Here is a 15179-nt window from a genome sequence, read left to right as displayed (position 1 = left end):
TGGTGGGTTCATCCGGCTGGAGAATCAGATCAGTCATGGAGGTCTCAGCGAGTAGTGCAGTGCAATGCCATTATAGAAGTTTCCCTGAACGCCGATTAGGCCAAGTCAGGGTCTGGGGGTCGCATAAAGGTTTATATGGCTCCCTCAGTCCCTGGGCCAAGTCAAGGGCCTGGGGACATGATATGGGTGGCCTGGCGTCTGAACTGGATATCGAACAGTCAGACCAAGGGAGCTGCACAGCATGAGAAAATAGGTACCGTATTTTACCGGTTGTAAGTCGACCCCGGTTATAGGTCGACCCCCATATCCGGAGGTCTCAATTCTGCGTTTTAAAGTTTTCATCCAACGAAGCACTACTAACCACTCCCTGCTACTAACACATCAACAAGTCATGTAAACATTCCTTATTGGAGAGTAAAACTTCCGAATCCTTGAAAAAAGCCAATAAACTGGCAAAAATGTGTACACATGGTGCTCTCGTGCATGCAGTCCACGTCATTTTTTGTAAGATACTGATAGTTCCCGGTTATAAGTCGAACTCCGGTTGTAAGTCGACCCCCACCCTTTCTCCTTCTATTTTAAGTCGTGAAAGGTCGACTTACAACCGGAATAATACGGTATGTATCCGGCAGGAGTTACTGCCCGCATTGTCCTGTGCACTGTACAGGCGTGGGAAACGTAATCGTGTTCTGTACAAAGAATATGCCTACAGTAGATTAATGCAGGCGCTGGCGGGCACCTCTAAATCTTTCCGATCAAGCCCAACGTGCCATTTTATTTAAAAATTGAAAAAGATCAACCGATACATAATCACGCATGAACATCGGGGAAGGTAGACTTGCATCCAAAGTTTGGATTGACCTTAGTACTGAGGTGGAAAGCCGCAAAATTATGGAAAGCCGCTCGTGCCTTGATCCGTCACACGATCTAGCAAAGCATTGTTCCGTATAAATTACATGTATTATTTGCAAACTTTGAATTCGAAAGCTATGTACAAGCTATGTACATTTTCCAGTGGGAGTTTACCAGGATTAGCAGTCTACGTTTAGATCCAATTTAATTGTCTCAACTTCAACAAGGACTTGGGTTAAAAAGAAATGAAAGATAACGTTATAATGGGGGGGGGGGGGGGGTAGAACTCAAGAAAGGGAGTATGCATCAATTTACTCTTGTCAACGGCGGTACCTTCAAACGAGAGACTGTTGTCTCAGCATGCATGTAAGCGTTGGAGCAAATCCAACTGGTCTTTGCTCGTGGCCAAGTTTCCTATTCCGTAGACGCGCCTCCCCAGCAGTGGCATTGGCACCATACTGGGTACATCAGGCAGCTCCATGTCATCATCTTCTGTCACCATTACTATCGGAATCACTTTTGAGCTCTCATTTGCCGGTTTGCCCATGCACACGCGGAGGAGATTGATTTCCCACGAGGTCAGTCTTGTCGGTGGTTGTAGCACGGACCAGCCTGTCGAGTGCTCAGCACAGTCTGTGGCCCAAACATCGGCATATGACTCACTGCAAACGGCCAGCACGTAGCGACTGGATGTGATGCCTCTCTCGACAAAGAACTGCGGACTGCAAGCCACCTCGTTTGTGTAGTAGAAGTCTGCCACGACGGCTATGCCATTCTCGTGTAGCCAATCGGAGAGCTGTGTCACTCTCAGTCGATGTTGCGGGCTGGATCTTGAGTAAGAGATGTAAACATGTGAACGATGGCTGGCAATGGGAGGAGGTGTGATAGGTGGTGGCAGTGGGCCGCCATGGCCGCAGCTGGGTGGCGGATACCCAAAGTCAGGACTGAGGTGCTCTTCATCGGCGCTTGTTGATAGCTCTGCAGATATCCAAGGCAAAGTGTGCACAGGGCACTTGATTATTACGGTTCTTGCACAGATTCAAAAATAAAATTTAGCATTTTGACCATTTACTTAACCTTTTGAGCCCACACCCATTGAAAACCTCTGCCACTTCACTCTATGCGAGCAAACTTGATATCAAAATATCAAACGATTCTTTCATGTATCCTGAGCACAGAATTGTTTTTGTTTTTGGAAATACAACAAAGATTACAAAAATTATGACCGTTTTCAGAAAGGTAGTTTTACGCGAAATCGGTATTTTGAAATGTATGCACGCGCATGTAACTCCACAAACTTAAGCGGGATTCAGAGAAGCTTTTTTGCGATGCGACACGCGATGCGACAGCCGCGAAACCGGGAAATCCCCAAATCGCGACCATCGCGGACCCCACGCAACTGCCGCAACAGGGCCATCGCGAAAGTTGAGCTTGGCTCAACTTTTGCGATGCGACAAGCGATTTGGCGTACTATGTTGGCCTTTTCTACAGCAAAGTTGTACAAAGGTTCAAGAGTTATATATTTGAACAAGGTGTACCAAACCGCGCGAATACCATGGTGATGTACCCAAATCAGCAAGACTTTGTCGCATCGCTGACTTCTTCTGTGAATGGTATTTCGCGAGTTCGCATCGCACGCGTCCATCGCAGATCGCGTTGCATTGCGTGTCGCATCGCAAAAAAGCTTCTGTGAATCCCGCTTTACGGAGCGACTCGCATTTTTTTACGGTACACGTACATCCTAGGAGTCCTCTGTGCAGCGGTACAGCTCGACGCCACGCCACGGAAGAAACGCGGGATCGATGTAGTTCCGCACTGACTCGTGACGTTCTAGAACGTCACGCGTGTCACAGTGGCAGTGGTCATGACGTGTCAGAACGTCACGCGTGCTCAAAAGGTTAGAATATTCAATCTGCGGACAGAACTGTTTCGTCCTTGTGGACTCATCAGCGCAGCACAGAGAAAATGAGGCCGAACCTGATAGCAATGAAAAATAAATTTTCTAAAGCCAGATTTTAAACCAGGCCCGAACGTACCTTGCCAGGAATACTTTTAAAAATATTCATTTGGTTGAGGGAGTTGCAAACAGGAGTTTACTTTCGTGAGTAGTTTCGTGACTAATACACTTCTCAGTTACCACTTACCAGCCAGCTAGAAAGGGAAGCATGTCATGTCAATGGAAGCATGATGTCATGTCAAGGGAAGCATGATGTAATGGCAAGGGAAGCATGATGTCATGTCAAGGGAAGTATGATGTCACGTCAAGGGAATCATGATGCTTCTGCCAGTGTACTTCTATGCTGCCTTTTCTGCCTTCGTACCAATTCTGAGGCACATAGCCGCACCTGCACAAGGTCTCAAGATCCTTGGACTTGTACTGCCAGGAGCCTCCTCTCGATTTGGTTATTCCTCTCTTTCCTTTTTAGCCTCCGACCGCTGGAACTCAGTTCCGACATTGGTCCACTTTGCTGCTTCACCAAGTCAATTTCATATCGCAATCCTAGACTGGCTAGGGTACCCCGTAATCCTAGACTGGCTAGTGTACCCCGTAATCCTAGCTGACTGGCTAGGGTACTACCCCGTAAGGAGACCATAGCCTAGGTCTGTGGGGACTGCCCTACAGAAATATGAATAAATAATAATAATGATGTCATGTCAAGGGAAGCATGATGTAATGTAAGTTACTTCGTGTGCCACACAGCCTCTAAAGATGTAATTACTGGGTGCACAGTAAGTTAGCAGCAGATCTTTACCTTTCAGCACGGGGCTCTTCAGGTACTTGATGTTCTTGCGCATAACACGACTAATGGCCAGGACAACCACGCACGTGAGCAGACACGCCAGAGCAACTGCAAGGATCAGGACAATGTCTTCCCGCACATCACTCTCCCTGATCAGCTCACGTGTAGTTGGGATGGTATCAGCTATTGGTGTGCCCGTACTGCTGCTGCTGCTGTTGGTGGCGCTGGTACTGGAGTAACTGCTATCGCTGCCGTTGACTCCTTCTTCCTTCACTGGACCAGTGGTAGTCATAGGAGTATCAACTGAAGAGATGCGTTGAGTTGTCAACTCTGTACGGGGAGTCCAGGAATCGCTCATGTTGTAGTCGAGATCAACAACTTGACAACGGTCCAAGGCAAACTTCGAAGCACTCAAGGCGCAGTTTTCCACCATGCTCTGATCACTGGGAGACACTACAGTGACAATCCAACATGAACATGCACACAACACATGCATGCACACACCATGCATGCACACACTATGCACATACACACACAGGCACACCCACCCACCCACACACCCATACCCACACACGCACACACACAGACCCACAAACACAAGCACAACTTGACACACATGGAAAGTGACTATTGTATATCCACTAAACACTGACTACTGAGCACAAGAATCCTCTCTCCAGCCTGATACGAAGCGTGGCAGGCAGTTTGAAGTTCTCTTCGCAACAAGTATTGATAATCGGGGAATAATAGCATCTAGGGAGACATCGTTAACACCATGCTGGTGAACACAACTTACACTCATATACTCCAGCTTCGTGATCAACCTTCTCAACGCCAATGGGGAGACTCCTCAACTGGATAAGGGCAAGAACACATGATGAAAGGCAAGGGTAACCGGCAGCACTGCCATTAATGCCAGTACCACATTGCAAAGCTGCCCACAGCCATCACATAATACCATTTAGAAAAGATGATGAAAACCAGGACATTTTTTTGTCTAACAAAGTTTGGCTTCCAGCACACGAGTACACCGTGTGTCATTCAGTGCCTTAGGCCAATATAGCACTGGAGATCACGTTGACCGTACACCGGCAACAGTCTAACATGTGATTGTCCGTGTGGACACAGCTCCGCTGCCATGATGGCCCATCCACAACCACATGGATACAGTGATGGGCTTACACTGTGTGACTCTCACACAATACACGGGATTTGAAACAGTACGCATAATATGTTTCAAAAGGACCAGTTCATCATTGAATACATTTACAAGGAGAGAAAAAAAACTCTATTAGCATCCACTTCTAATACGGCATGCGTTCATGGTCAGTTGTGCAGTCCCTTGTTGTGCATACCGCGATGCTTCGTAGACTTGCCAGCACTCCGGGAAACCACCGTTCTTTGATGCAGGGCTTCATTTCCGAATAGTCGTACAGTAAAAACCAGGTCCGGTAGCGCTGATAAAACGCCAGAAACATACCACAAAACAAGCAAAGACAAAATCACTACACGCTTGCTGCTGAGTGCAGGCGCAAACGCGAGGATGTGAATGCGCTTTTAAGTGTTTAACGGGAGAGCTTGAAAGCTCAGGGCCCTCACTACGCTTTTTTGCCTAGGTCATCATGCATATTATTCGAACTGATGGAAACGTTTTTGCAATACAATCATCGGCTACATCATTGTATTGCAAAAACGTTTCCATCAGTTCAAATAACATGCATGGTGACCTAGGCAAAAAGCATAACGAGGTTATAATTTTTTCATGTCTTCTATTTTTTCAAGATAATTATAACATGGGATTCGAACCCGCACTATTGCCCTGCATGCATTCCCCCGATACACTTTGCATACATAAACATTCTTCCAAGTTGCTTCACGCTATGATTTTGCAGTAGAAAGCTCTATTTGAATAAGGTGGCCAGCTGTCTTTGATGGTGCGGTACGGGACATGTACGGGATAGCGCCAGGCATGCCGACGCCACTGGGTCGATGCAGATAGAGACTAAAAATTACCGAAATAAAGCGGTGTGGACCCTGGCTAGCGCCAGACGTTACTGAAGTACTGAAGTAACGTCTTTTGAATAGCTACGGGAATAAAATCAAATATCAACAACCCTGGGGGCCCCTAAAAAAATGCAGCGTTAAATATAAACTTTGAGTAGGAGATTTTCATCACATTCCATTAAAAGCACTGTGGCATGCATGTTGAAATTCTTACCTGATCCATAGTAGCTGCTGGCAGAACAAAGCTACAGTGCTTGCCACCAGAATCAAAAAGGCTGACCTTGAACCCGGTCACATATAAATAGGAGTCTAAGAGGAATAAAAGAGCGTGAGGAGAATGCAATGGTAATCAAACATTCAACTACTGGCATGGTGAGCTCTGTTCCACACAAACACACAGTCATTTCAACACTGCTTGGTGAATGAACCAATTGTGTGGTTTCTCTTCCCCTCTACTCCTCAGCTGACCAGTGGATTATTCGATCGTAGTTGTTGACACCTGGTGCTAATGGTGTTCACAACATCACCCCCAGTTCCTGAACAATGCCTTTTTGTATTGAGAGAGGTTCAGGGTTAATCATGCAGGGCCGTAGCACCAAGATTTCAGATTGTCCGGCAAAACGAGATACTAGACCGGAAGTGAGCATTACAGATGAAAAAACGTTTTTCACACATTGGGTGGGTCAACTTTTCCCAAAACTGGGCACAAACCAGTGCAATGTACATTACTCCGACAAAGCAAAGATTACCATCAGTAATAGCCCAGCTGACATTGAGCGCTACACCATCGCGGGTGTTGGTACACTGCAGACGGATGCTGCTGCTGATTGGATGCTCAGGGAGGCGGTCACACTCATCTAGCACTCTGAAGTCGTACTCCGGATACTCACAGTCTGCATAATGCAATGCACACGAATGCATGAGCAGGCAGTGCAAAGTGCATATGCACATACGTACGGATGGATGCACACAGACATATGCACATGCACACACACACACACACACACACACACACACACACACACACACACACACACACACACACACACACACACACACAGACTAACAACTAAAACCAAGGAATGCATGGCTTTAGAGGGAAACGTGCATACGAATACAATTGGCCAACAAATTCCCTGCCTAGGAAGTGTACAGCATTAGTCTATTTAGAGCATTGCATCACTAGGATAGCTAGGAGAGCCTTACCCTGGGTGAAGAAGACATTCGGTGGAGTTGGCTGGCAAACCGTGTTGTCTGCAGCACCAAAACACACCGGGACAAGAATCACGACAATACACATAAGAGAGGATAGCCACTGGTGCAAACAAAACCACTTTAAGATATTGGTTTGCTATGCTAAGGTTCATGCCATAGGAAGCACACTCCTAGTGGTTTCGCTGCTCTGTGTGTGTGTGTGTGTGTGTGTGTGTGTGTGTGTGTGCGCGCGCGCGCGTGCGTGTGTATGTATGTATGTATGTATGTTTAAAAGGCTGTCTGCGTCCAGTACATTGGGCAGTGTTCTGGTAGCTGTGCACGAGGGCTACTAGTATTCCGTACTTCCAAGGCCATGACTCAGACCTGTGTTGTCAGTTCATCCATCCATAAGTAGTAACTAGGTATTGGAACATGAACAGTACAGAGTTAGAGCATAGCTACTTCGAAGTACATGTATTACTAACACTCACACATTGCCATTGGGTATAGCTATTGCTGTTACTCACGCTTTGTCATTTCGTTGTCAGACGCGCATCTCCGAGAGTCCCTGCTGCAGTTTCGCGGAGCCTGTTGTGAGAGACATACACCAAAGGCATTGTGTCTCAAACACGATTACATCTTTACTTATAAAGAAGAGGCACCTGTGACGTGTGTCTGTGTGTCACGCTCCTTATAAAGAAGAGGTACCTGTGACGTGTGTTTTTGTGTCACGCTGAAGCGCTGCGGAGCAGCGCTGCCCTGAGCACGCGAAGCGTGCGAACAGTGTAGCACAGTGTAGCTAGCGGCCGCAGAACCACTGAGCACGCGAATCGTGCGAATCGTGTAGCTAGCGGAAGCAGCCACAGAAGCACTGAGCACGCGAAGCGTGCGAATCGTGTAGCCACCACCACGTGCTGAGCACGCGAAGCGTGCGAACAGTGTAGGTGGTAGCAGACACGATCAGTACGAGTAGCAGTAGCAGCCGCGCGCAGAAGCACTGAGCACGCGAAGCGTGCGAATCATGTAGCCACCTAGCCTAGGCCATAGGTAGCACTAGCAGCCGCACAAGCGCTGCGGACCACGTGAACCGTTCTCTGCAAATAGAAACATCTGCAACAAAAGGATACAAAAGATCTGCACTGACTGCACTCTGCATCTGATCTGCAGTGAAGAGCGCATCGCACTTTTGTTCGTAAGTTTATGAATTATTTGAGCCGCTTCATCCGCCACCAGGTGATGGACAACCCTGACCAGCCTCCCAAAGGCGTAACAGACGTCCCTCCTTCTCCTTCCAACCATGAAGAACCTTCCTCACCAGGACTTCAGCGGTCTGGCCACCACCACGTGCTGAGCAAGTGTGCTGTTCATGTACTTGCTTCACCCGCATGCCACATTCGGCCAGGCAACGCTGGCCTGGGGTGCTGCTAGTTGCATTATAACCTGGTAATTAATTATTTGGGCCCTCTGTGCCGCTTGGTTGGACTGTTGCCCGCAGTTTTCAGACAAGGCAAGTTATAATTACTAGGTTTGTCAAGGTTAAGGACATAACACCACGCGACGTGCTAGTGGTGGTGTTGGTGAGAGGTTGGTTCTGAGAGAAGCTACGGACAGTCGGTGTGGAAGTGGCGATGGGTTGATTCCGAGAGAGGCTGCGGGCTGGTGCGAATGTGTTAGGTGGCAACAATTACCATGATTATGGACAGCCCTTGTACGCTTAGTTGGATACAGACCTGGAAGCTGTCAGCTACCGAAATCATAATGCTGAGGTGTGATACGAAACTGTCAGCAATACACGCCAAGTCGCAGGTCCATGTACAGTGAGTCTTAAACAAACACAGACGCCTTGAGGTGAATAAAATTAATAAGATAAAGCCAATGTGCCACCCTTCGTGGAGTAGTTATCTGCCGCCGGCATGTACGCGCCGGTTTTCAGTGCAACGTGACACGCGACTTGGTATTTCCCAGGCACTGCTGGTACCAGGCTACTACCTCCTACCTGCAGCCCTGCAGACCCGGATCATGAAACTAACTTGTACTTTTTAGCTCGCTTTCCATTAATTTTTACTCTTGTTGCCCAACAATGGTGAGGAGAGGGGGGGGGGGGCACTCTTCAGACAGCAGTGATACAATACAATACTGATAAATCGACACAAACGCTATTCAGTATTGTATTGGAAAGGGTAGCCTAGCTCCTGAGTGACAGATCGTCACGACGTCCGGATGTTGACCCGGTAACTACATGACTGTCGCACAGTAAGGTAGGTGTACTGCTACTGCAAGTAACTACAGTCACGGTATTACTAGTATTAGTAGTCAGACCTTCAAGCTTCACTACACTACACTACACTACAGAATACAGACAACACCCAGAACCAGGCGATGGAAATACTCTACCTACAGGTTCTGCGGCGTCTGCGCCCAAACAATAATTCATCATCACTGACATCAGCAGCAGCGGTAGTAGGAAGGCCACCGTTGCAGCCGGTAAACTGCTGAGGAGTCCGAGCGGGCGGTGCCGGTGTGACCACTTGCTGGCGGCCCGTCGCGGTCGAGGTGAATCATCCATGGCGTTACTGCCGTGTAACATTCCTAGATCCTATCCAGGCGAATAGTTACCAGTAGTATTCCGGACACCCAATCCCTTCTCAAAAGTCAAAGATGCATCTGGCCGGAACTATCGACAGTGCCAGTGCGCAAACAGCAAAGTCTACACTGGGATATTTTTTAGGATTGAGTGTAAAAATTAGCAGGAGCTGGAGCGCGCTAGCAGTAGTACATGGTACACAGTCGAGTCGTCGCCAAAAAAATCCGGCCAATGCCAAGTACATGTATACGCGTACATAGGTATGGTAGGTAGATCTACGCGGTACTTCATCGCGGGTTCATGAGTGGCACATGCACTAAACAGTACGACTCGTAGTCTAGGCCACTGCCACTGCACTGCCACTATACTACTACTAGTACTAGTAGTAGTATACTGGCAATACTAGCTGGATCGACAGCATGCACTGAACAGTCTGCGCCGCACTCTGCCTGCTGCGGTAGTATGGTTGAGCAGCGATGAGCACTGCGCTGAGCCTGAGTCTGACTCTGACTCTGAGTGAGTGTAGAAGGCGACGGTTTCAAAATAGGACATACCAGTAGGTTGCAAACCGGAACGGACTCAACACTTTCTCTCTTGCCGTTGGAGTCTTGGTATTTTGATTAGAAAACATAATGTCACAGTGAGACTACGATGTGTTATAACTTATACTCCGAGCCAAAATTTCATGGTTCTGCGATGACCAGAAGCGCCAAACCAAGCAGGTGAGTTTTTGACGTGTTGCTTCGCACTGCGACTTGAGTTTTACGACTTTCGAAAAATCAACTTCTTGTCGCAGGTAAACAGCGGCTCGCCTCTCGCCAATAAAGCACCGCATACCAACCAAAACTAAGGCAAAAGAGAAGCACACACAAGGCTTATTGTTACCATGGTTACTCTGTACTGGCCGTCGTGGAGCGATAGCGAGAGTGAATATTTGACGTGCACTCTAAAACCTTTCCGATTTGGAGCCACCTCTGATTTGAAGCGAAAAATTGGGCAACTTGGAGGCAATGGGTCAACACAAAGGAGTGGCTCAGTTCGATTGACTCTGGCCTCAGAGCAAACTTCAACATACCAGTTTCCTTTCACAAACATATTTCGAGTGAACAATCAACGCTGGTGATAGGTTTGCATGGTATGGGCCTATACAAATTTGGCTGACCTGTCAAGCCGTTCCGGTATCGAACCGTCGCCTCTAGTAAGTAGTAGCCAGTGCAGGCTGTCGTAATAAAACGACTCATCCGTGTTCCATTCCCGTGCATGGTACTACATGCATGGTGCGACGGCACAATGACAGCTGTCGCAAATCACACTGAGTATTACACGTGTTTTTTGGTGATTCCTGGTTAGCTGCTAGCTTTTCTCTACTCGAAGATGTTGCCGCCGCGAAATCTGGGGGTTTGTGTTCGTCCTGGCGAAAACCGTGTTTTGATCCGTTGAGGGAGACGAGAGATACAGTGCGAAGACGTACGATCTGTCCGAGAATCGGCGAAGAAGAAAGCTTCGCAGACGACCCGTAGTGGTTGGGAACAGAATGGAACATATACCAGTCGATGCCTGTCATGGCATCGGCGGCTAATGCTAGCATTATAACTAGCATTTAATATAATGATGGGTGTTTTGAAGAAGTAGCAGTGCTCGGCATCAGGTGGCATGTTTTTGGCTGGAGAAAGCATTATCAGTTCTATTTTGGTACAATACAAGACTTTTTACACGTCTTTTCACATGACAAGAGGCTTTTACAGACAGTGTACCGACACTCTTGCAGCAGGTACATGTATGATGTATCTGTCTAGTGTGGTCATGCATATACAACTACACTTCCTTATCTCAGTATGAGCCAATTGTGGTCCTCATGGTAGGGATGACTGCTACGAAGTTTTAGCCCCATGCTCCCCAGCGCTTTTTAGCGCCCGACGATAATTACCAAATTTCATCGATTTTCCATGTGGATCAAAGCATAGTCTCCTCAATCTTCTCCAGTCGAGCTGAGTCTGGACGCTACAATGTCGAGACGCGAAAAGAGAACATGCATGAACACACAGGAGCATCACATGCAGCTGCATTCTGCCTTGACGAAGCTGTGAGAACAACACCACCACCACGCATTTGGAAGACATTTCGAAGAAGACGAAGAACTACAGTCAACTTCGCTAATAACGACTGTGGATATAACGACAATTCGCAAATAACGACAGAATTTCCATGCCCAGAGCAAAGTCCCATCCCACTGTGATACATATAATGAGACTTCGGGTATAACGACACTTCGCGAATAAGGACACCTTTTTGATGCCCCGCCGAGTGTCGTTATAAGCGAAGTTGACTGTACATATCTGCGTTCAAAAAAGCCTCTGTACTGAGCAGGGAGTAGTAGTAAAATACATTTTACTACTCCCTGGTACTGAGTCTGTGCAGTATGCATGCGTGCATGCGCGAAGCACGGGGTCCGCGGATCAACTTCGTTCAAAAATCATTGTGCCACACGGGTTGTATGATTTGTGTGCGATCATGGTCTTTCTTCTTGACAAACAAAAGTGAAGTTTTTCGATCTTCAAATCGCCATAGCGTCCTTGTCATGACTCCAAATCAGCTGAAACTTTGCAGGAGGAATGAAAATGCCATGCTGAATCGATTGGTACCATTTTCGAAGGGTTTCCTTGAAAAATAAAAATTAGCCTGCACTGGCTACCTCTAGCACATGTACTAGTAGTAGTAGTGCTAGTACTAGATGATAGCGGGCGCGGCCTCTTCTACCGATCCAAGATTCATAATTTATCACATAAGCAACCTACTCGTACTCGTACTCGTACAGTGCTGGCAACTGAAATCCGACCCCCTGGGTGGCGCGCCGCCCAGGGGATCGGATTTCAGTTGCCAGCACTGTACGAGTACTGCTGTCGCGGACATGGAAATCCAGTCCATTGACCGGGGCCGGCGCCCTCAGCGCGTACAGAACGTCGTCGTTGCATATTATGTTGATACGATGCGGCCAGCAGCAGCGCGTAATAATATGTATCTAATATTGACTGAGTACGAGGTCAATAGGAAATAAAAGCCGAGTAAAAGACCGAGGCGAAGCCGAGGTCTTTTACGAGGTTTTTATTTCCTATACTGACCAAGTACGAAGTCAATATTAGATTTATCACGACAAACAGTCCGTATTTCAAATTCCAAAACGATAACCTCGTGAATCCCGGTTTTATGATTGCACAACCGTTGCACCACCACCTACTCATGCAGTGACAATGCTGCACTAGGCACCGTTCAACTGCGCGACCCCTAAGCAGTCAAATATAAGCAGTCAATATAGCCCTAAGTAGGGACTTCAGACCATTTTTTCAAATCGGTTTTCTGTGGCTTATGTTTTGCTTTTTGGATAGGTTAGAGCTTCCTGAGGAGTTTGGTCTTTAGTTTTTCTAAATCGGACAAAGGAAACTAAAGTTACAAGCAAAATAGTCATCGCCTATCACCGGATTTGTCCGACAAACGTCCCACACATTTGAGATCAGAGAGATATGTCAAACTGAGAGAACCCACTTTCCTTGGCAACGCATAGCAACCGCACACCAGATCCAAAAACAATCTTGATTCTCCGCATGAAATAGCTGAATAGTATGGTTTACAATGTAGTGGGTAGTAACAGGAGACATTGATAATACAGTCCTGAGATAGCTTCGGACTGTTGGCGTGGTTGGTGTCAAGAAAAAGAATGATCACGGAAGAGGCACTGACTAAGCTCAACATGTACATGTACAGGACATTGTATTGGCTGGGGTAATCGTAGCACGCACATCATCATCAGCAGAGATACAGCAAATAGCAACAAGAGTATACAGCACATCTCCCAGTTCGGCACTCTTTCAGCTATTCTTGCGGAGCTCAACCAGATCGAGCATAACAGCATTGGAGACAAGAATCGAGGCATGGACCGAAACAGCCAAGAGCAATTCAATTTGTACATCAGCATCATTTAGCGCAGGATACTTCTCGCTGCTTTCCATACTGTGACTATGGCGGCGCTGCACGGCAAAGTACAAAAAGGAATAATGCAAGAAATAGGTCTTCTGGAAGGGGAAAACAGTAAAGATTACCTTCTATCTAGACTAATTCGAGGTCGTAGAATACGAATATCACATTTTCAAGAAGGGGACCCGGACGGATCATATGGTTTCTCACCTTTCCCTTCCATCCGCATACGTATCTCCGTCAAAAATGAACGTAACAGCTCCATTCTTGCTGGTCCCAAACGAAGGCAAGCTCCAACAAGACGAACCGAAACTTTCTCCAACTGTACAAGACTTCCTTCATTTCGAAAAACGGTTCCACATTTCTTTACACGACTTGACATATGACCATCACACGCTGTGCAGGCGTCGATTTGCACGCTTTTGGGCCAAGAAGTCACGTGGTCTGAAGTCCCTACCCTAAGGCTAAGGAGTGAAATATGCAGGCTATATTGACTGCTTATATTTGACTGCTTAGGGGTTGGAGTGAAATATGCGGGCTATATTGACTGCTTATATTTGACTGCTTAGGGGTTGCGCAGTTGAACGGTGCCTAGTGCAGCATTGTCACTGCATGAGTAGGTGGTGGTGCAACGGTTGTGCAATCATAAAACCGGGATTCACGAGGTTATCGTTTTGGAATTTGAAATACGGACTGTTTGTCGTGATAAATCTAATATTGACTTCGTACTTGGTCAGTATAGGAAATAAAAACCTCGTAAAAGACCTCGGCTTCGCCTCGGTCTTTTACTCGGCTTTTATTTCCTATATTGGCGTACTCAGTCAATATTAGATACTTATTATTACTAATAATGCATGCCATGGCATGGCTTCAGTTCGGCTTCGTGGCGAGCGGTTGAGCGTTTCTGGGCTCTGATATTGGAGGAATTTCTTGGAGGAATTTCTTCGAGTTTTCGACTTTTCCAGTGCACTAGGGCATACTGCGCCTACGAACGGAGTTGTTCGGGGAGTTTACTCTCCCATAGCATGAAGGACTTGCTGGAGGTCTTGGAATCTCGTTGTTTTCCTCGATATTTCTTTTTACGGAATCACTTTCCCTCTCGAAGCACCATGGAGTTGTGACTCTGCATTCGGATTCAGCCCGTACCGTGTAATGGTCACAGGTGCCACGGCGGTGTCCAGACCGTACACGCGTGATGGAAGACGATGTCGATATCCAATCTGTATGGGCGCAGGAAGCGTCAAGACGTGAAGTAGACGCGCTGCGCAGCCGTGTACGCCAGCGGGAGCGAGCGAAGGGCCACAGCGGACAGGTGGGGTGCTGTCGCTGCGCTGCAAACGGTGACCTGTGCAGAGACTGTAGATGCTGCGGCCTCAAGCAGCCCTGTACAAACTGCAGGCCAATGATGGATAGGAAATGTCGCAATCCGCATCCACCTCGAGCTGATGATAGAGGTCTTGTGCCGATGGCGGCGCACTCCAATGGACCAAGCGACTGTACCACAGTGGTTCATGGTTCCTTGGGAGGTGCTGACTCCAGCTTGGCACAGCGGCGGGGTATTCCTGCTTGCCCAGTGCCGGTTCTACCTGGACATGAACCAGTGTCGGGCGATCTCATTCTCTCTTCTGCTGGCCGGCTGGATAGGAGCCTCGATGCACGGTCTTTACCGGTAGCTGACAATGGTGAAATGGACAATACTAGAAATGACAAACAAATTGAACCCTTTAAAACCGGAGCTGATACCAACTTACCTGATGGACAGGAAGCGGTTGATCCGCATTCCGCTGTCGACACTTTTGCTCCGGTATGCTCGCCGGGCGTGTATGACACCGGGT

At 47.5% G+C, this 15179-nt stretch overlaps 1 protein-coding gene and 1 long non-coding RNA gene across 2 annotated transcripts; both read right to left on the bottom strand.

Moving 5' to 3' along the window:
- Nucleotides 1-622: 622 nt before the first annotated feature.
- On the bottom strand, nt 623-9473 carry LOC135804629 (uncharacterized). The gene is made up of 9 exons (XM_065318543.1): nt 9190-9473; nt 7319-7379; nt 6804-6851; nt 6347-6490; nt 5812-5906; nt 4949-5050; nt 4390-4447; nt 3606-4046; nt 623-1830 (listed from the first exon to the last, which is right to left on the bottom strand). Exons 1-9 carry the CDS (start codon nt 9376-9378, stop codon nt 1208-1210), a joined length of 1761 nt encoding a protein of 586 aa, XP_065174615.1. The 5' UTR covers nt 9379-9473; the 3' UTR covers nt 623-1207.
- Nucleotides 9474-12944: 3471 nt separating this feature from the next.
- On the bottom strand, nt 12945-13703 carry LOC135807046 (uncharacterized). Its single transcript, XR_010551428.1, has 2 exons — nt 13555-13703; nt 12945-13397 (listed from the first exon to the last, which is right to left on the bottom strand). It is a non-coding gene; the product is annotated as an uncharacterized LOC135807046 (long non-coding RNA).
- Between the last annotated feature and the right edge of the window lie 1476 nt (nt 13704-15179).

This window comes from Sycon ciliatum, chromosome 1 (assembly GCF_964019385.1).
Source record: "Sycon ciliatum chromosome 1, ocSycCili1.1, whole genome shotgun sequence".
Taxonomy (NCBI): domain Eukaryota; kingdom Metazoa; phylum Porifera; class Calcarea; order Leucosolenida; family Sycettidae; genus Sycon; species Sycon ciliatum.
This window is presented reverse-complemented; position numbering and strand designations above follow the sequence as displayed.